The sequence below is a fragment of the Diabrotica virgifera genome, chromosome 10 (genome assembly GCF_917563875.1).
Source record: "Diabrotica virgifera virgifera chromosome 10, PGI_DIABVI_V3a".
In the NCBI taxonomy this organism is placed as follows: Eukaryota; Metazoa; Arthropoda; class Insecta; order Coleoptera; family Chrysomelidae; genus Diabrotica; species Diabrotica virgifera.
In genome coordinates, this window is record NC_065452.1 from 102,398,465 (window position 1) to 102,421,791 (window position 23,327).

A 23,327-nucleotide genomic window follows, 5' to 3' on the forward strand; every position below is an offset into this window, starting at 1 on the left:
TTAACTTTCTATAGTGAAGCCATTCGGAGCAATATAAAATGCTAAATATTGTTTCCTCGACAATAAGGCTTCGCCATCATAAATTAGAAATTGTTTTACAATATTCAGTATCGGTCAATAGATAAACAGAACAGGAAGAAGTTTATTATAGGTAGGCGGTGGATTTTATTACAGCACTACCCTCGATAACCGCACAGATGTTGGAGAGTTATGTATACAGGTAGTTGGGGTATTTACTTATAGCCATTACAGCGCTAAAAATAGATTAAGAATAATAAACATACATATTTTACGATTTCATTTTCCCTCGTTATATCCAAATATGCCTCGTTACAGAGGTGTTCAGTTCAATAGGAATTTCATGGGACATCTAGAGTACCTCATTATAAGCGAAACCTCGTAATAACCGTGTTCGTTATAGAGAAAGTCTACTGTATAAACATTAACATAATTATTTATATAGAGTGTCAAAAATTTTTTGTTGAATTAAATCAATTTAAACAAAAAGAAGAATGTATGTAATTTAGTTCATTCAAAACACCCATTATTTTACTAGGTACTGTCAGAAAACAGAAAAAAAATGATTATTTGAAAAATTAACATTGCTTTTCGCTTAAATTCAAGGTTCAAGCTGCCACCCACCTGCCTCTTGGCAATTCGAATATTTAATTAATACGAAAAGCAATGATTATTTGAGAAATAAACATTTTTTTCTTCTGATTTCTGAGAGTAGTAAAATGTATTTTGAATTAAATAAATAACACACATTCTTCTTTTCTTCTAATTTAATTCAATAAGAATTTTGTTGGACACCCTGTATAATTATGTCAATGCTTATATTACTACATAGAGAATTGAATAACCTTTCAAATGAGCTAGCACACGGCTCCTACTCCCATTAAAAAATCATCGATTACGTCATCACGTCGAGATGGATGACGTCACTAGTATGTAAATGCCAAAAAATCATAATTTAAAAATAAAAATCGACCTGTTTCGGAATTTTTTCTTAAAGTCATCGGTTTACGAAATAATGAATTTATTCCATTTAGTTTTGCCACACTGTAGAACTAATAATAATTATTAAGTTACATAATATTTATTTCGGCGGAGAGACGGTCCTGCGAGTGGAAAGCGATTAGCTGTGTATAAAGTGCTCCTAATCAAATCCAATTTTTGGAAGGTTATTAGTGTATTTAAATTCATTAGACCGATTGTGTAGTTAAGTGCCATAGCATAGATTGCATGTAGGAAACAAAAGCGGTAAAAACTGTAAGTAGAACTAATTTAAATACATTTAATTAATTTAGACAATAATAAACGCCGCGCCGTCAGCTGAGCCAAAATAAAAAGCAGAAAAGCGACATCAGTACTGATAAGAACCACATTATTTAGAAGCGGAAAGGAAACAGGGACGGCCTAAGAGATATTTCAAATACGGCAGACAACATCAAAAACAGAGAAAATATTTTGAGGTTTTAGCAAGGTAGACACGGCCAGCTCGGAAGACAGGGAAGGGTGAGCTTGAATTGAGTAGGGTTCACACCTTATGAACTGCACTCGAGACGCGGTGGATGCCTAATCTGATTCCATTCAAATAAAAATGGAGAAACAAATGGAGGCGTTGTTGGAGATGCTACAAGCTGTGCATCAAGAAATAAAAGATATAAAGGAGGTCAATAAGCAGTATTTTAATGAGATGAAGGAAATAGTGAAAGAGAATGAATTAATTAAAGAAGAAAACAAGATACTGAAAAATCATATAAACATGATAAATAATAGATTAGACAAATTAGAAAACAAAGAAAGGAGAAATAACATCGTAATCCAAGGCCTTAATGTCAAGACGGATGAACACAGCATTCTAAAAGAGGAAATGAAAACTTTCCTAGATAACGAGCTAGGAGTGCAAGTAACAGTAGCACATGCTAAAAAGTTAGGCAGTAAAACCTGTTTGATCAAGCTAAGCAACGAGTCTGAAAAATATAATGTCATGAAGAATAAAATCAAACTAAGAGGGTACAGACAAGGAAAAATATATATTAACGAGGACATGAGCAAGAAGGAGAGGGATATACAAGGACAAATAAGAATAAAGGCAAAAGAAGAAAGAAGCAATGGGAAGAAAGTCAAAGTAAGGTTTCAAAAAATGATAATAGATAACGAAGAATGGATAAGGGACAATGATGCGGATAAACTAATACCTGAGATAAGCAACAAATACCCAGGAGCAATCCATCCAAAAAACTGATAAGCGAATTGGACGGAGAGACTTTGATGACGACCAGGAAAGGACATGGAACATCCAGTAATATGAAAGAGCAAACAACGAGGAAATCTAATAACAAGGAAGAAAAGAAAAATGAAAACAAATGTCAAACGAGAATAGGTACATGGAATATAACCTCGATAACAGGCAAGGAACGTGAATTAACAGAGGAAATGGAAAGATTTGAGCTGCAGTTGATAGGAGTAAGTGAGACGAAAAAAGTAGGAAATGGAATTGTCGATATTGGAGGGCAGCACATACTATACTATTCCGGAGTTCAGATAGGACAAAGGGCAAAAGAAGGCGTGGGAATAGTTGTAACGAAAGAAATGAATAGAAGAATAACCAAATTCAAACCAGTATCATCAAGAACCATATACATAAAAAGAGAGAAGAAGAAGAATGTCACATAATACAGGTATATGCACCGGTAGAAGGAACAGAGCAGGAAAAAATAGAACTATTCTATGATGAGATACAGAAACTTATTGATGAGATACAAGAGGAAAGCAAAAACACCATTTTACTAGGAGACTGGAATGCACGAATAGGAAATGATGAAAATATGGCATTAGGCTGCTTGGGACGGTATGGAGAAGAGACGATAAATAGAAATGGTAGAAGAATGATAAGTTTCTGCCAAATAAATGACTTGTTAATAGGTAATTCTTTCTGGTATCAACCCAGAAACGAAAAATATACATACGTAGCAGAAGAAAGAAATGCGAGAAGCATAATTGACTACATAGTATATCCTCGAGACGCAGAACTAACGATACAAAATATAAAAACAGAGAACGAAGCCGAACTCGGTACCCAACACAGACTAGTGACAGCAGAGATAAACATGAAACTAATGGAAATAATAGAGAATCCTCAATATACAAGAATAGCCATTCATAAGATGAAAAATATGGAAATGAGGAAGTTATACCAAAGAGAGACAGATAAAATACTGGAACAGTATGAAAACAATGAGGAAATATGGAATATGGAAGAGAGATGGAAAACATTGAGAGACACGTTATGGAACACTGCAAAACAAGTATGTGGAATAAGAAAGAATGGTAAGAATAATAAAAGAACTGGATGGTGGAATTAGGAAATAAAGCAAGCTGTAAAAAGGAAGAAAGAAATGTGGAAGCGATACATAAACACAAATGAAGAGCAAGACAGAGACGAATACAGAAGACAGAGAAATATAGTGAAAGAACTAGTAAAAGATGCGAAGAAGAAGAGCTGGAAGGAATTCGGTGAAGAATTGAACGAAGGTTTTGGGAATAACAATAAACAGTTTTGGAATAAAATAAGAAGCATGAAAGGAACAAAAAGGAAACAAATAAGAGGAATTAGAAATGAGCGAAATGAATTGAAAACAAACATACAAGACATACTAACCATATGGAATAAGCACTATAAAGAAAAATTCGAGGCAAGTAGCCAACAAGATGAGGAGAGAGGACAGCAGGCAAGAGAAGTGGATAGAGACAATCGAGTAGACGAAATTCATATCAAAGATATTGAAGAAGGATTGGCAAGAATAAAGATTGGAAAAGCGGGAGGTGCCGATGACATAGATCCGGAGATGATGAAGTACGTAGGAGAACGAGGCAAGCTTTGGCTGCTGGAAATAATGAGGGAAGCATGGAGAACAGAAAAGATACCGGAAGACTGGGAAGAAAATTTATTGATACCAATACACAAGAAAGGAGATGAAGCGGAATGTGATAACTATAGGGCTATATGCTTATCATCAGTGGCATATAAAGTCTACACCGGGATAATAGAAAGGAAGCTCAGGAAAGAACTGGAAGGAAAACTAGAAGAAGAACAAGCGGCTTTTAGGAAGGAAAGAGGAACAACAGATAATATATACATACTGAGAAATATAATTGAAAGGAAAAACGAAATAGGAGAAGACTTATATATTACGTTTATAGATATTAAAGCTGCTTTTGATTCTATAAATAGAGAAGTAATATGGTCAGTAATGGAAGATCTGCAAATCCCACAAAAGATAGTAAGCGTGGTAAAAAGTACGTATAGAAACGTACTTGCTAAAGTACGAATAAATGGAAACAGATCGCCAATAATAAACCTAAGGAGAGGAATAAAACAAGGGGACAGTCTCAGCCCAGTTTTGTTTATATTAGTAATGGATAGAGTAATGAAGAGCGCTAAAAGAAGGTCAAGGCAATTACAGTCAATAAGGGTACAGGAATTTAGTACCAGTGAGAATGGAGGGATTACTATATGCAGATGACTTAGTAATAATAGCAGACAGTAAAGAGAAAATGCAAAAATTAATCAATATATGGGTGGAGGAAATAGAAAATTTGAAAATGGAGGTAAATGTAAAGAAAACGAAGACCATGATAGTAACCCAAAAGAAAAGGGAAGAAATAAACCAAACGATATTTAGGTGCAAAAACGAAATAATAGAAACAGTCTCGACGTTTGAATACCTTGGAGTAATAACATCAGAGGATGGAAAGATAGATCAAGAAATCTCATACAGAGCGAAAAAAGCAAATAAGATCTACTATGCACTAAATAAAACAATATTTGGAAAGGAAGAAATAGATAAAGAAATAAAACTGAAGGTATACAACGCAATCTCTGTGCCAACTTTAATATATGCAAGTGAGACATGGGTAAACAATGCAAAAATAGACAGTACAATAAACGCAGCGGAGATGAAGCAGCTAAGAAAAATAGCAGGAAAAACGAAATTGGACAGAATAAGAAATGAAGATATTAGACAAAGACTGAAATAGGAATCGATAATAACCAAGATACAAAAAAGAAAATTAAAATGGTATGGACACATTAACAGAATGGACCAGGGAAGACTACCAAAGCAGGTGATGGAATCGAAAAGATATGGTAAAAGAAGGAAAGGGAGGCCAAGGAAGAGATGGATCGATCAGATTATAGAAATTGGACAGGAAAAAGGAAAAACACATCAACAAATGAAAGAGTTAGCAAAGGACCGCAAGAAATGGAAGAGATGGATAGAAGATGAATAAAACCTCCGACGCCCCTAAGGGGCATAAGGAGTTTCGAGAAAGAAGAAGAATATTTATTTAATTATAAAATTGCATAAAGTTATAAATTTACAACTCATCGTCGTCATCTGAATAGGGAATCTTTCTGATCCCATAACAGCTTTATTTGAAACACTTCAGCTATCATAGGATATCGAGATTCATTTTTCGGAAAAATACCAAAGAGTGCGAGCGGAGAAATCAAACTTGTTTGGTTTCGCCGCTTTGCTCTTTGCTAGCACTCTGTGTACCTCCGTTTCTCAGTAGTAGTTTGATTTCACCGCTTTACTCTTTGCTCGCACTCTTTCTTCGCTCCACTCTGAACGTGCACTTTTTGACTCTTTAAAAACATCCGTACGGAAATCATTGAAAAGATCGATTTTTCAACACTTTGATGAAACACTTTCCTCCCAGGTGATTTCTGCAGAAAAGATCGGAGAGCGTAAAAATCTCTGAGCCAATGTGTGCTAAGCTACCGGATTTTCTTGAACAGTTAAAAACCAAAGAACCTTTCAATCTTATTCATCCAAAAATGAGGGTTAAGACGAAGAAAATGATGAGGTGGTAATGAGGATGCGGAAGCTGCCAATATTATACTTGACTATCTCGGGCAATGGGAACATTCGAACCTTGTTGATATTTTGAACTTGCTCAGAATACGCTAGGCTAGCAGACTAAAAAATCAAAAACTTAACACAGGCCAAAGTGACTGATTTTTTTTAAAGCTCAGCTACCTAAAAATACGGTTTTATTTTTTCTGTTATCTTTATACTTAATTTAAAAGTTAGTTTGAAACTGAAACTATAAGATTTATTTTCCTGTTGTCTTTTTGTTAGGTGCATATAATGTATGTGTGTAAATAATATGTATTATAATATGTATATAAGAAATAAATGTTCACATTATCAGTGCTTTTCAATTATCCGTGCCACATCCCACAGGATAATTGGGGTTCTACTATATTTGTATTTTAAATAACTAGAGTTTGAGTAGCCATAAATTTTTAGTGGCAAGGTGAGTATACAATTTTTATTTCTAATAAGTTAAGGGGAGGGTATGGTTTGAAATCAACATGTCAAGCACATTTTTGTGAATTTTTTTCGAAGCTACGGTAGCATTATTTTATTTTTAAATTAAATAAACGTATTAAGTACAATTCAAAGAATATTTAAAAAAAATTCAATCCAAAATATTGAAAAATAAGCCATTGGCGACAAATTTTGACAGGCAGCTAAAAAAAATGGATTTTGCAGTGGACATCAGAACTCATCACTGGATCATACGAAACAAAAAATTCAAAAAGATTTAATTAGCTTATGAGTTTCGCGAGGTAACAACGTCGAGTTTTTTTATTTTTAATGATTTTTGAATTTTTGGTATCGCTCAGAAATCAAAAATACGAAATTTTTGATAAAAATTTTGTGAAAACCAACAGATTTAATATTGTTGAACAAAAAATAAGCACAAAACGAAAAATATCTCGACGTTGTTACCTCACGAAATGTCTAAAGAAAATCTATGCAAAATTTCAGGTAGATCGGTCAAGTAGTTTTTCAGTTACAATGTCCACCGCATTTGAAAAAGCAGTTTTGAGAAAAATACGTTTAAAGTTTTGACAACTGCATCTTCATCTTCTTATTTGTCTGCCAAAGCGTAAAGTGATGAACATTGAAATATGTTTTTTGAATTGCGGAGTAATCTACAAAAGAGAAGGAGAACAGTTGTTTAACGTTTCTCACTACGCTCAAGCGTGCTGGCGCGAAGCCGCGGCAACGTGAGTCGAAGGTAGGGATATTCAACACCCTGTATCTCTGGTAATTTTATTCCGATTATTTTGAAATTTTTAGAGAGTATTCTTGAAAGTATGCACTTTTATTTGAAATAATAAAAAAATTCAATATTTCAAACCATACCCCCTCCCCCCTTAAGACACAGGTAAATAGAATAAAATATAAATACAGTAGAACCCTGATTATCCATGCAAGGGTTATCCAGGCTTTGGGTAATCGTTATATGATTTTTCATTATTATTTAAATCGCATTTTTGATGTTTTATCGATCTATGAAGTTGGTAAGCAGACAAAACAAGTTATTTCATAAGAACCATACAACTTTTGAAGTGCTTTCTGCAGAAAAGATCAGAGGGCATACAAATCTCTGTTTCAATGTGTGCTAAGCAAGGGGGTATTTCAATGCATCCAGTGGTTTACCAATGGATCAACCAGTTATCTAATGGATTCAAAAAAGATCACAGGATTCGTGGGCCTACCGTTTAGAAGTAATGGTGGAATTTTTCTATGAATTTTAGGCCATAATTACAGAAAACAATCAAAAATTTTTAACAGGGTTATGCTGGTGAGCAATACCTACAAAATCTATAACTGCAAGTAAAAATATGAGTACACTGGAGTATAAGAAAAGTAAAGACAAGATAACAGTTGTCTGTTTTGCTAATGAGTCTGGCAGTCGTAGATTGAATTTGACTGGTTATAAAGGAAAAAAATTAAAAATTAAATAGCAAAATCTTCTAATTCACTATTATAACCAGCAAGTTGCCTAAGTAACTTGTGACATCTTCATAGAAGATTGGTCTCACAAAAAGTTCATTCCATCTTATTAGGCGCTTCTTCTTCTAGATAATGCTATTGCCCACTTAGCAAGTTAAGCGCCAGAAACAATAATGAAAAAAATGCCCCCCAGGCCAAGCAGCAGTTTTGTCATTACGCAGAGGTCCCTAGGAACCACCATGGCACTTAAGATGAAAATTTCGTTATGGTTTTTTTCCAAACTGTTACATTAATTGTTCAACCAATTGATACAGAGGGGAATTTATAATGGAAGTACATATTTTTATAATGAAAATTTTGCAGGTACAAATGTACAAACCCATTAGTTATCTTAAACAAGTCAAAAATTTTTCAACTGATCAATACTCGGTACTTTATAAGATTTTCCTATCTAGGAAAACTTAACAGAAATATAATCATTTAATTACCGAGCTTAAATAAATATGCACAGTTAGTGTCAGTTTATCCGCTGGGCGCTTGGGGCGGGCGCCCAGGGGCCCGGGGGCATCTAAATATTCCGTATATGTATTTGGCACCTAGGACTTTTCTATTGGTTCCTTGCGGTACGCGGTCATATTTCAACCAATAGGCGGTGAGGTGCCAAACACGTATATAGAATGTTATTTGGTGCGAAATTCATATACGGAATGTCAAATATTCGTAGACCAACAAAGATGACTTTTTATTAAAGTCAGTTAAAAGGAGATTCATTTTAAAATAGTTGTTAATGTATTATTAAAGAATTAAAGAAAAATAAAACAATGAAATAAGAAATAAAAAAATATATTTAGATAATTATTATTAAAAAAAATTTAATGTTTTAAATGTAATATGTATGCGAAATACAATGTCCTTCCCTATGTTTAGTTGCATTTGTTTGATTTGCTGCGATGTTGGACGAAAATTGTGACGTCTTTTTAACCTTTTTTAGAAGGTTCATCTTTAGTTGGTCGTCCAAATGGTAATATTTTTGACCCTCTAGTAACTCCCATATTTCTTCGGCTCATTGATGTTGGTTGAACTCTTATATTGGCCTTGTGTCCAAATCGCCTCGCCGAGGAACGTCGTGCCGTGTTTAAAAAAACTTTCCAAGCCGTTTTGGTTTTAATATGGGATAATCTTTCGTGCAATAATTTTAACGTTGATGAATCAGTTCCAAATGTTACATTTTTATCTTGTAGCATATTAATAAAATCTGCAAAAGAAAATCCTTGTTGTTCAGCTGTTTCATTTTTGTTTAGAATAATATCTTCTCTAACATTATTTTCATCAATGTTATTAATATAATGTTCTGTAATATATTTACTAGATCCTGCAAGCCCGCTATAAAATGAAAAAAAAATGAACTTTTCCGCCAAAAGCTAATTTAGCTACTTCGTATCGATCTTCAGGATTAGTAGCTAGAACGTTGCAAAAAGATATATTAAAAAAGTGTGCAATCGTAGCTTGATGTTTGCAAAATGCACCCAATTTTCCAATTGCGCAGCTTCAAAATCTTGTTGCTATATCGACTTCGTAAAGGACACTATTATTTTGCTCACTAGGAACTTTGTATAATTTTTTAGATAATTTAATTATATCTTCCTGTTATAAATACACTCACCCGGCACAAATTCCCCCACCCAAAATTTTTGATTAAGTTTGACAATCTACAACTTTATTATTTGTACTTCGATTTTCAAGATTCTTGCATCAGTTTGTAGGTACATGTATTGATGTCATTTGTTATTATTCCGGTAACAAAAAACTTTTGCTTAGTTAGATGGCATTGTACGGGGTGAATGGAAGCGTTGTATTTTCTCCTAACTTTAAAAAATTCTGTGGAAAAATTGAAGGGCTGATTTTGTTTCATACTCCTTTTGTATTATCCTGGGGGTATCACTAAGGTTTTGTCTTTTGAATTATTCGAATATCTCTTTTCTTGTAAAAGCTGTAAATAAAAACACTGCTTTGAAGGTTTATTTAATTAAAAATATCAAACGCACTAAAATTAACAAAACAAAATTAACAACAAAACAAAACAATTCAATAGCGGTTATGTCCACTTCTTGCAGCAACCACTGCTCGTAATCTGTTTGGCGTCGAATAAAGATGTGTTATCCTTGATTGGGGAATAGCCCGATATTCCTCTACCAAGGCCATAACTGTACCAAATTTTCTGGAGGCCTAGGGTGACGGCGAATAGCTTTATTTAATCCATCCCATATATTCTCAATAGGATTGAGATCTGGGCTGCATGCTGGTCATTCTAATCTTATCAATCCTACCTCTATTTTATGAGTCAATCAGCGTTTTTATTTACAAAAAATGGTACAGCTCTTACAAGAAAAGAGATATTCGGATAATTCAAAAATCAAAATTTTAGTGATGCCTCCGGGATAAATCAAAACTAGGAGAGACTAATTTAGTTAGGCAAACGTCGAAACTTATTTCATGAAATCGGGCTTTGACCAGTCAAACAACGATCAGGAATTAAAATATGATAATTTTTAGATTGGGTATAATAAAACGTCATTTTTTAATTGTAATGCTTATTGTTTTTATATTGTCGCAATTAAAATAATTTTTTTTCTTTACTCTCACATGGTGAAACTTTACAACATTTAGAATTGCTCAATATGTTAGACCTTTTATATTTACATAATTTTGAAGAGCATTTCTTATTGCAGTAGCATTTTATAAAGACTTTGTCCCCATTTAGAATCTTTTGGACTGATTTTTCTTAGAGACAGCTGAACGTCAGACACATCTTCCTAATTAAGAAAATATTTTTGCATTCTTGTATTTCATTCCTCGAAAAAAGTGTTTATTGTTCCGTGTTTCATCCCTACTTTATATAAATCTTCAACGGTTTTATGATACTTGTGCATGGTACCCAAAACATTTCGAGCATCTTCTTATTAGCTCTGTCAAAGCTGAGAATAGGTATGGTTACAGTTTTTCCGACCGTAATTGACCGAACATTTTTATTCAGTTAATTGTTTCATAACATTAGCCTTACCACGAAGTCTGATGTAGACGCACTCATTATCTACAACCTGATTACAAATTTTACATCTATGTGCGTCAGAGCTCTCTTTTTGCTGAATACAACAAACCACATCGAAGAAGTAATCTCAATTATTGAACAATTTTCTTCCTCTCTTAGTAACGATGGTGTAGCGGATTTTTCAGTATGTTGATGTTTAATTTTTTCTCCTATTGAAGTATCTGATTTCACAGTTGACATGACATTACTGTTTCATATCTTTGAACTAAAATAAAAATTTTATTTTAAGTTGAAACATATTTTATGATTTTTTAGATTCTAGGCAAAGAAAGAGCAAGGCACTTACACAGTGTAGTGTACTGCATAGTAAAACAATTGATTTGGTCCGCAAGTTGTAAAAGAAACATCATTCAAAGTTAAGTAAATCTAAAGAGTAGTTAAGTAAATCTAAAATTTCAACATGACAAAGTTGCCACTTAATAGTATCATCAGTATCGTATTGCTTCTCACCAGATTAATTGATAGCTTTTTCTATCTTTTCCTCTATCTGAAGAACCTTTTATTCGAATTCGGCAGTGTACAGTACAACATATATACATTTGACCGAGTTTGTGAGTCACTTCTAAGATCGCCTAGTCAAAGCCCGAAACATATTATTTTTCCTTCGACCTTTGACTGAAAGTTAGGTACTCCTAGGGTTGACTAGAATCACTTCAGTCAAAGGCCGAAAATGGAATTTATTTCGGAGTTTGACTAAGACCGCTAGTCAGACCTGAGGATTGCCTAGTCAAACCTAAGAGGGCCGGAAATTCGGGGTTTGACTATAACATATACATGTACATACCTACAAACTGGTGCAAGAATCTTGAAAATCGGGGCACAAATAATAAAGTTATAAATTGTCAAACTTATTCAAAAATTTTGGGTGGCGGAATTTTGTGCCAGTGAGTGTACTTAATTTTTTCTAATTGCCTTTGAAAAAGTAATCTTGGAGCTGCATCTCTACTTTTTGAAAAATTTCGAAGCTTTCTATAGTATTCTTCTAAGAGCCGTTTTACATGACCGAGATTTACTTCGAAAATTATTTCAAGAATAATAACGAAAATTTATGTAGTAAAATTATTTAATTTTTTCATTGTTCCTTGTTTTACACCTACAGTTAAATCTTAACATAATTGTTGTGAAACGCATGCGTAGTGTGTAATGTGACTGACGTTAAATATAATTTTCTTATAAATAAAAGGCCACTGATGAAAGAAAACTAAGTTAGAGGTACCATAAGAAAAGAAGAAATGTGAAATGACATTTTAAGGATATAAGTTACAACTTTCATTTGTTTATTTTTTAGTAATATATTTGGACAGAGAAGTAAATTTTTGTGCAAAAATAATTAATTGAACAAAGCAAAGATACTTCACTGAATAAACAAATCGTAATAATTATTGTGATGAATAACAACAAAGTTGTAATTATAAAGGTTATGTTATCGTAAACACCACCGCGCTATTTTACCTTCTGCGCAGAAACTCGCGCAGTTTACTCTGAAAACTTTCTAGAATATAGAACAGGTTTTAAATTTTTATATTGGAAATTATCATGGTAAATTTCAGAGTAAATCTTGTGTTTTACATCTAATATTTTTATTAGATAATTTTTCATGGTAGTTATCAGCGTCAGTTTCGAAGTAAATCTCGGTCATGTAAAACGGCTCTAAGGCAGTACAGCTAAAGTCTATTAAAGCTATAGCATTATAAGAATATATAATTATAACTAAACATAGCGAAGGACATTAAATTTTGCATAATTACATCTGAACTCTATGGTTACATTAATAACAATATCATCATTAGAATAAAATAGAAATATGCTTTATTGTCATGAAAAATTTAACAATTTTATAGACAAAGCTTACAAGAATCATAAATAAAAACAATAACAAATAATACAATTTACTAAAATTATACAAATCGTCAATATAAATAAAACATAATAAAGTGAAATAAAAGTCAATAACAATCTATTGCAAAATTAAAAAAAAAATTGCAAATTGCGTAATCTACCTTAAGAAATTTAATAAGTAATTTAATAAGTTATGCTGCTGCATATGACACTCAAATATAGATTAAGATTCTACTTATACATAAGAATACTGGAATTTCTTAGTTATTGGTTAAGAAACTCTGCTATTGAATAATATGGTCTTTCAGATAAATAGGCTTTTGTCATTTTACGGAACTTGGGGAAAGATGTTGCAGATTTAAGTTGTAGAGGGAGATGGTTGTATAGTTTTTTTGCAGAATATAATATAGATTTCTTTACTAACTCACTGGACGGGATTGGTAAATAGATGTCAAAAGTAGAATTTCTGGTGGAATAGTCATGTCTAGGTCTTGCTGGAAAGACATGTAGATGTTTACGAATTAAGCAAACAGTTTCTAAAATATATAAAGAAGGTAATGTTAGAATCCTGTGATCTTTGAAGTAGCTTCTGCAATGTGTTGTTCTTCTAAGGCCAAACAGATATCTTATTGCTCTTTTTTGTAATTTAAAAATAACATCGGTTTGGGCAGCTGTACCAGAACCCCAAAAAGGCAGACCATATGGAAGATGGGACTCGAACAATGAAAAGTATGTTATTTTGGAAGAGGCTAAATCCATTTCCTTCGAGACAGATCTTATTGCAAAGCAAGCTGAGGATAGTTTCTTGCTTAACACATCGATATGAAGGGACCATTTAAGGTTTCTATCTAAAAAAATACCAAGAACTTTGAAAATCTGGCTGTTATGAAGAGGTAAGGGTTGAAGGGTTCCTTTATAGGGTAATGCTACTGTTTTATCTACGTTAAAAGAGAGTAAATTAGAATCTGACCAGGATTTTATTGTGAGTAGATCAGAAGTTATAGTAGCATGAAGAGTTGCGATATTTGAGTTGCTCCAAATGATACTGGTATCGTCAGCAAAAAGAAAAACTTTTCCATCGATTTTTAAACTAGTGATGTCATTAATAAAGATAAGAAAAAGTAGAGGACCCAATACTGAACCTTGTGGTACCCCAAATACAACATTTTTGAGACTAGAGTCTGTATCATTTGCTCTAACCAGTTGTTTCCTATTATCCAAGTAAGACTGAAACCAGTTCAAAGAGATACCTCGAATTCCATAGAAATCTAGTTTTTTTATCAAAATGTCGTGATTTACACAATCAAAAGCTTTGGCATAATCACAAAAAACAGTGGCAGTGTGGAGATTATTGTTTAATGCTTGATAAACCTCATGTAGTACAGAAAACATGGCATCGGTGGTACATTTATTATTTAAAAAGCCGAACTGATTTTGTGATAAAATCTTGTTATCAACGAGAAAGGACATAAGTCGGCCTTTTATGAGTCTTTCAATAATTTTGGAGAGTACCGGTAGTAATGCAATAGGTCTATAATTGCACGCAATAGATTTTTCACCACCCTTATGAAGAGGAATAATGATGGCCGCTTTAGGCACTCTGGAAATTTACCTTTCTCAAAAGAATCATTAATTAGAGAGATGAGGACTCCCAACACATTGTCTGGGAGATTTGAGAAAATTTTTATGGATAGTCCATCGGTACTACAGGAAGATTTGCTTTTGATACCATTGATTGTTTGGATCAGTTCAGATTTACCAACCGGTCTTATAAAGAATGAATTCGAAACCTTTCTTGAATTAGGGAGATAGGAAATGGGATCTTGTTGTGACACAATAGTTGATGTTATATTTTTACTCACATTAACAAAGTATTCATTTAGATTTTCTGGGTCTGGAAGGGAAAATGTTTGAGCTGTGTGAGCTTTATTTCGAAGATCGTTTATTATGGACCAAGTTTCTTTTGCAACACTTTTGGAGCTTCTGAGACGATTTTGATAGTACAATTTTTTAGCTGATTTTATAAGTTTTAAATAGATTGCCCTGTACTTGGTGATATATTCAGTAACAGAGACGTTGGTAGTAAATTTCTTGATGTACAGTAGTGAACGCATGTTTTTGGCTGATATGCGGACACCTTTGGTAGTCCAGGGTTTGCGATGTTTTTGCTTAATTGTGATTAAAGGAAATGCTTTATTGAAGATACAGACCAGCTTATTCAAAAAATCACTGAAATTATAATGGACGTCCATAGAAGGAAAGTGCCACTCAGAGGTTAAGCATAAATTTTGGAATTTACGAAAGTTCCGACCGGAAAAAATCCTGCCTAAACGTCGAGTTTTCGAGTAGGACTTGCTAAAGATGTTAAACTTCGTATACACCGCTTCATGATCAGATAGTCCCGCATTAACAGTTGTAGCGCAGACATCACGGGGTGAGAAATCTGAGACAATATAATCAATTATGGTAGATGAAGTTTTTGTAATCCTTGTAGGAGAATCAATGTGCATTGATAGACCATATGATTCAAATATGTTGACCAGGGATATTTGTGTAGCACAAGCACCAGCATAATTAATGTTTAAGTCCCCGCATAAAATTTTTCTGCTTTTATGGGGCAGGTCATCTAACAAATTAAGCAGGTTCTGAAAAAATAGTTCCACGGAAGAGTCAGGTGATCTATAAATGCAAATAATATAAAGATTAAGGTTCTTACTGTAAACTAAGGAAAACTCAAAGAATGCTTCACTTAATAGAAAGTCATATTTTGTTACCAGAGAAAAATCATTATTTGTAGGAAGAATTAGGGTGCCTCCATGAGCTGAACTTGGACGGTCATATCTAGCAATAGTGGAATATATTTCTACAAAAAAGGCTCGTTGACTTCAAGCCAGTGCTCAGTAACCGCAACTATCGGTGGAAACCCTAATTCCTCTAGAAACAGAAATAATTCATCAGTGTTATATCTTATAGAACGAATATTAATCAGAACCATGCTAAAGTTGTTATCACTAAAATAATTTGAGGATTCTAGTCCCTCAGAACACGTCGTGATGTTTAAAAATTTCGTCTTGGACAGGCAGAGGAATAATAGTTTCGGTGGCATTCCCTTGATTTTTGCAGGTGAATAATTCTTTCCGAAGTTAGAAAAGACCTAAAAGCAGCAAGATCAGCGTCTACCTCATCTGCACCAATTCCATAAGCATCATTAAAATCTAGAAGAATTTTTCGTAGATCTTCACTCTTTGTAGGAAGTCCTTCGGAAGCCAAAAACAATTTAACACTTGTGTTGGTATACCCATCATAAAATACTGATGCAGGTTGGTCGTGTAAATAAGCAAGATGAATTTTAATGGCCTTTAAGATATCCGGTTCCCTTAATCTGGCTAAAAGATATCGACTATTAGAGTTATTGGTTAATCTAACTCTTGGTGGGGTCAATGGATCCAGATTAGTCGATGGTTCTAAAGTATCTTTCTTAATGAAATTAATATGGGTATGGAAAGAATTCTTAGTTTTGCAAATATCGATGGCCTGTTTGTCTGTTTGTGCTCTGAACTTCATCTTTGTTGTTGCATAAACTGCTATTTGAATTTTCCAGGCTAATAGGACTTCTGATATTCTTCGGATTCTTATCTGACTCAGATGAAAGCGTTGGTTCGGAATATGAAGATTCGATAGACCATTTAATGTTTACACCAGGTGGCCAAATGCCCTTATTAAATAATAGGTTAATAGATGTTCTAGATTTTATACCTATTTTGAATGAAGAACCAGTTGTTGTGTCGGCATCTTTAAGGAGGGCATAACATCTTATATATTCCTTGATACCTAGCTTCTCTTTAATATAGTGAACCACTTGTATAGGGGTGTATATTGGGCTCAAGTTACTAATAACTACAAAGTGACACTTATCTTCTGTAATTTTTGACTTTTGCTCTGGACTTGCTTCGAAATGTTGAGGCTCTTCAGTTTGGGTACTTGAGGTGGCATAACATGTATTTTTCTTTAATACCTCTTTTTTCGTTGGTATGGTAGATAGACTTTTGGTAAGATTGCTCATTTGATTCGATATTTCATTGATGTTTGAAGAGAGCCTATCGAATCCCAACTTAATATCAGTTGAATTTGATTCTTGGATTTGAACCTTAATAGTCTCATCTGAACCCCCGAAAAAAACTGACGTTATATTAAAAATATCATGTTCCATCTGCCTAACAGATTTTAAAACCTTTTCAGGATTCAGCAGGTTATTTAGTTTATGGATCTCATCAATTTTTTTCGTAAGATAGTCCAGTTTGTCGTCATTTTTTGTCAACAAATCGTAAGTCTCAATGAAAATAGGCAAATTATCAGTAAGTTTCTTAGTAACTTGAGTTAAAGCTTCAAAGTTCTCTAGTGGTATTTGATTTTTTGATAAGTTGGTTATTTTTTCATTTAAATATCTTAAGCTAGGCGAGTCACATACGGTACAAAAGAATTTTAGATGGGGAAATTTTTGTTCCAATAGGGCTTTTGTGGTGGACTTATTTAATTTCGTGCATCACACAGAAATTTCTGCGGCAATCTCCATCGCACCGCAATCGATTATATTTATCTGAATCCGCAAACTTTTCAAGGCAGTTGTCATTAATTGAAGTTATAGACTCTGGCTTGAAAGAGCAAGTAGAACGCTAAGCTGACTATTGGGTAAAGGTCCAAAGAAGAGTTGTATACTTGGCTAAATTTGACAACTTCTTAGCTGAGCATTTACAGAGGGATGTGAATAAAGGAAAAAATTCAGTTAACTATCTATCTGACCAAATTTGCAATAAATTTCTGTAAGTGATGAAAACAAAACTTGTAGAATTGATGCTGTAAACGCTTTATTTAAAAACTATGGATATTTTTTCCAGTTTAAGCAATAATAGAGACAAACAATTAGCAGTTAGAATTGAAGCCAAGGCACTGCAGAATAAAGTGGATACCTTTGCTTTGAGACAACTCTATTGACACTGATTTGGGCAGGAATTTTAAAACGAGTGAATGCAACAAGTAAAACGTTAGAAACTGTGGACTTGAATGTATCAATTGGAGTAGAATTAATGACATCTATTTTGAGCTTTGTTGGAGATAAGTTAAGCGAAATTGAACTAGGCGCCAAAAATATTTGTTTTGCAAAGGATATGTCAAACATATTCTATACGATTGACCTTCAAAAAACAAAGAAAAGAAAAACATTTTTCGATGAAGCATGTGTTAGTCAAACAACTTTAAAGGGGCAAGAGAGATTCAGAATTGAAATATTTAATGTTATATGCGACAATATTCATCATCATCATCATCATCACCATCATTCATAGGTCTCCCTCAGTCTTTTCCATGCATTTCTGTTTTGTGCTGTGTGCATCCAATTTTTGTTGATCCGTTTTATGTCATCAGACCATCTTCTTGGCGGACGACCTCTAGTTCAATATGCTTCTTGTATATGGTATGCTTCTTGACAATATTACTCAAAATCATTTAAAGAGAATTGAATGCTACAAAGATGTTACATCAGCTGTTATGTTTTTTTTCCGTAAATAAATAAGAAGTCAAGAGGTCAATTAAGGGGTCATATACGTTTCTCGAGCTTAAAAAGTAGTCTAAATGTAATGATCAATTGTACGAAAACTATTGGGCTAATTGATTTCATTTTTTTTTTTTATTTTAAAGGTGGACATAAAACATATGTTAAAAGTTAAAAAATAATTAAAAACATGGCGGCTGCGTCCAGTGGCGTAGAACGTGTTTTTTTTTCAGGTCAAACGGTGGGCATGATAACTGCTTAGCCGTTCGTCCAATTAACTTCATTTTTGGCATACATATTCTAAATTAGATTCACTATCGTGTGACGAGAGCTTTTTTGATTAAATTTAACCATTTTCGAATAGCAATAAAAAATAGACTATTTTTTTGGTGAGAATTACGACTTTTTTTAAATTTCGACCATTTCTGTAATCTTTTTTTTTTCTTAAATTCCTCTCGTTACACGAGAACTATTACTCTAAAAAATGATAACAAATAAACAATTTTTGTTTCAGATAAATATTACGAGCTGAATCATGCTCACCGTTAGGCCTAAAAAAAAACATGTTCTACGCCACTGGACACAGCCGCCATGTTTTTAATTATTTTTTAACTTTTAACATGTTTTATACTCCTTAAGAGTCCATCTTTAAAATTAAAAAAAAAATGAAATCAATTAGCCCAACAGTTTTCGTACAATTTATCATTACATTTAGACTACATTTTAAGCTCGAGAAACGTATATGACCCCTTAATACTTTACGTGAGAAATATAAAAAAAGATGTTGATGAAATCAAAGAGCATAATGAAATTACTAATGAATAAACATTTGAAACATTTGGTGCCATACAGGAAGTAAATGCAACTTTTCCCAATATTTTAACTTTACTGCAAGTTTATTTGACGATACCAATTTCTAATGCATCAGTTGAGTGGCCTTTTTCGGCTTTAAAAAGAATAGAAATATATTTAAGGTCAAAGTTGGGTCAAGAACTAGTGATTATAGAAAATCATGAACTGGAGCAACTGAATTTTGATAGTATTATAATATGGCAGTTGGTTAATGCCAAGTCAAGAAAAAAAGTTGAGAAGTTATTGGTTTAACGACCACTTGTACGAAATCAATCAAATAAAATAGAGAATGTGGAGAAATTCCCTTACGAATAATTCACACATCCACCATTTTGGGTTGGGAAAATTTTTTGAATAGAATTAAAGATTCAAACACTAGTTCTTAGAAATGTGTTTCGCCCTCTTCAACCTCTCTGGGCTCATCAGTAAAGATGAGAGGTTGAATATCTTTAGACACATTCCAGTCAAAAACAACATTCGGGACCAAGACATAGCAGAAGCGTAGATCTACGCCAAATCTGAAAAAAATTTTCAAAAAAAAAGTTAAAAAAGGTGTTATTTATCAGGTTATGCGGTCAAAAAATGAAAACGATTCTATTTTCTTGAAAACTCTATATTTCGCCAATGGTTATTGGCTTCCTCAGGAGTACACTAAAATTTTAATTAAAAATAATTAATAATTGAAAAATACTTACAAATAAATCAAAAACTTACAGAGCGAAATCGTTAAGATACATGCCGACACATTATAGGATTAAATTTTGAAGAACTATTAACTATTTTGTTAGATGTTATCGTTTAAATTTTATTTAGAGGTAAACTTATGTAATTATTTTTTTGACGTTATTATGAAGTTTTCAAAATATTGCAATAGATATTACTAAGGTTACTTGTGTCAGTTTTATAGTTAATAGAATTTCTACTTAGATTAATATGACACATCTCGAAAAACAGCCTATCTTTGTAATTTGTTAACGATTCTAATATTTTTACGTTTTCATAATCAAACTGGTGGCCTGTTTGTATAAAATGTTCGACAAAAAAATTTTTCCAACCCAAAATGGTGGATGTGTGAATTATTCGTAAGGGAATTTCTCCACATGCTCTATTTTATTTGATTGATTTCGTATGAGTGGTCGTTAAACCAATAACTTCTCATCTTTTGTTTTAAACATATGTTTTACTTTAAGTAATTAGGGAATTAAAACTTGAGACTGTCATTTTCAGATTTGGCGTAGATCTACGCTTCTGCTATGTCTTGGTCCCGAATGTTGTTTTTGACTGGAATGTGTCTAAAGATATTCAACCTCTCATCTTTACTGATGAGCCCAGAGAGGTTGAAGAGGGCGAAACACATTTCTAAGAACTAGTGTTTGGATCTTTAATTCTATTCAAAAAATTTTCCCAACCCAAAATGGTGGATGTGTGAATTATTCGTAAGGGAATTTCTCCACATTCTCTATTTTATTTGAAAGAACAAAAGTGATCTAATTTTTATCTTATCGGTGGCTTAGTGTGAAAACCTCGTATCTCATTAAATTACAATTTTACAGGAGAGGTAAAAAACTGATTTTCTGCATAATATAACCTAAAAACAAAAATTACCGTTACATAATTTTAATTCGAGCACATTGAGACAAAAATCTGATATTGGCCTAGAGCTAAAAGTGTTAAATGTTGCTATTAAATTGGAAATAGAAATATTAACTATGAAAAACACGTAAATATCCTTGCAGTATATAGAGCCTTTGCCGAAGTAACTATGATAACCTCGTATATCTTGATATACATGTTTTTCATCTTAAATGAGGTTGTGTTTATTATTATTTACGAGGTTTTCATTTTTCATATCTTATTGCACACCTCCAAATACTAGGTTGATACAGTACAAATCTTTTGATTTAAGGTTCATAAAATGTTTGTGTATGCAGGACTACCTTTTACTGTTCACAAAAAACATTTCTCCAAGTCGAATCTCTCAAACAAATAGGTACTCCAAATTAAGTACCAAAGTCTTGGTTATAAATATATGTGGTTATCACACTAAATCAAGAGAGCAATTGATATACATGGTTTCTTTTTTCGGCTGTAGAAAATAGTCTAGTGTATTTGGATTTTTTCTAACAGTTGTAAATCGTGAGATACAAGGTTTTCAAACTAAAACAACCAAAATGTCATTTTCGAAAAAAATGAGATTCGAGGTTTTCACACTAAGCCATCCTTATGTATTTATTAGAATATGTTTATTTGTTTGTCATATGCTGTTTTGTGTAATTTTCTGTTTTTTTATATATTTTTAAATGTATTTTTTGGAATATTTTTTTGCTATTCTTGTGTGTTTAAAAAAAAATTATTGTATGGATTTAACAATAATCATTTATAGTTAATGCATATGTTTTCTTGTTAAAAAACTGACAATGAATAGCAATGAAGGGGGCCTCTAAATTTCGAGTGACCAGGACTAGAAGTTAGGTTAAACCGGCACTGTGCACAGTATATTTTTGCTATCATAACTGGCTAGAAAAACTGGTTGAAAATTTCATTACCTGTTTATTCATGTACCTACTTCACTAATTAATTTCCCTTATAGAATTAAAACAAATTATTAAATAAATATACTCACTGGCTCCTAATATGTTAAAATGAATATTATGTCAATGTGTTATTATTACGAAATATCATCAAATACCAGCTTATCTATCATGTACGTGATTATCTAGAAATATGAAAATTTATATACATATTTTAACATTTTTTTAAAACTTACTTATTTCTAGAGCACATAGCTTTACAGACCATCAAAAGCATTATAAGTGAGAAATTTACGTAGTATTTAGTATCTGCCATGAATTTAAGAAAGTAATATCACTATCACCTTCACCGGTAATATTTTATATACTAAAAAATTCAATTTATCCGCCAATATTCCCTTCATAATCTTTGTCCTTGGAAAAATATTTGGTATAAACAAACAGATTAATTATTGCAATAATTAAACTAATTAAAAGTTTAGAAAGTTAGCTGGAGGGCTGGAGCTGGAGGCTATTTGCACTGTCAAGTGTCATTCTGAAGTATGTTCCATTCATTACTTAAAAATGACAAACACAAAACACACACCATGTATTGTTTATTATGAGCAGATTTCTGCATTATTAAAGCATATTTACATAATGTAAAGCATATTTACATTATTAATACATATTTTAAAGTTTTAGAAACACTTAAATTCTACATGGTTCCGACTATAAAAATGATATGTGTGTTGCCGATTTTGGTGTTCTTTAACGCTGTGTCTAGGTACACGCTAACGTGTACGCAAATAAAAAAGTTAGGTACACGCGAATTAAATTTCATCAAGCTAGTGACGTCATTATTTAGCGTGCACAGTGACTGTATATTTTGGTACACGCTATTTTGATAAGTTTAGTGTTTGATAGAAAAATATTTGTTATTAAGGGAAGGGAAGCAGAACTATTCAGATATTTCAAACTTAATTGTAATAAATCAATGTGTACCTATATTGTATAAAAGTATAATATACTATATTATATTCATATACAGGGTGTAACAAAAATACAGGTCATAAATTAAATCGCATATTTTGGGACCAAAAATAGTTCGAATGAACCTAACTTACCTTTGTACAAATATGCACAGAAAAAAAGTTATAGCCCTTTGAAGTTACAAAATGAAAATCGATTTTTTCAAATATATCGAAAACTGTTAGAGATTTTTTATTGAAAATGGATATGTGGCATTTTTATGACAGGAGCATCTTAACGAAAAATTATAGTGAAATTTGTGCTCCCCATAAAAATTTTATGGGGGTTTTGTTCCCTTAAACCCCCCCCCCCCCAAACTTTTCTGTACGTTCCAATTAAATTATTTTTGTGATACCATTAGTTAAATTCTATATTTTTAAAACTTTTTTGGCTCTTAGTATTTTTTCGATAAGGCAGTTTTTATCGAGTTGAGGCTTCTTTTTAATATGTTTACATAAATATTTTATGGGGGTTTTGTTCCTTTAAACCCCCCAAATGTTTGTGTACGCTCCAATTAAACTATTACTGCGATACCATTAGTTAAACAAAATGTTTCTAAAACTTTTTTGCCTCTTTGTATTTTTTCGAGAAGGCACCTTTTATCGAGATATGGC

At 32.7% G+C, this 23,327-nt stretch overlaps 1 protein-coding gene across 3 annotated transcripts in view; it reads right to left on the minus strand.

The window, feature by feature from the left end:
• The window catches only part of LOC114329726 (putative hydroxypyruvate isomerase), a 61,418-nt gene extending 39,179 nt beyond the window's left edge, over positions 1-22,239 (minus strand). The window contains exons 1-2 of one of the 3 annotated variants that reach the window (XM_028278911.2): positions 21,939-22,239; positions 21,795-21,887 (exon numbers count right to left, since the gene is read on the minus strand). Coding sequence is in view for 1 of the 3 variants with exons in the window: in XM_028278910.2 (XP_028134711.1) it covers positions 21,939-22,018 (80 nt within the window). In the remaining 2 variants the exon portion in view is untranslated. Of the gene's footprint in view, positions 1-21,717; positions 21,737-21,794; positions 21,888-21,938 lie in introns of those variants that run through there. The other 2 variants (XM_028278910.2, XM_050663443.1) reach the window with 2 other exon arrangements.
• Between the last annotated feature and the right edge of the window lie 1,088 nt (positions 22,240-23,327).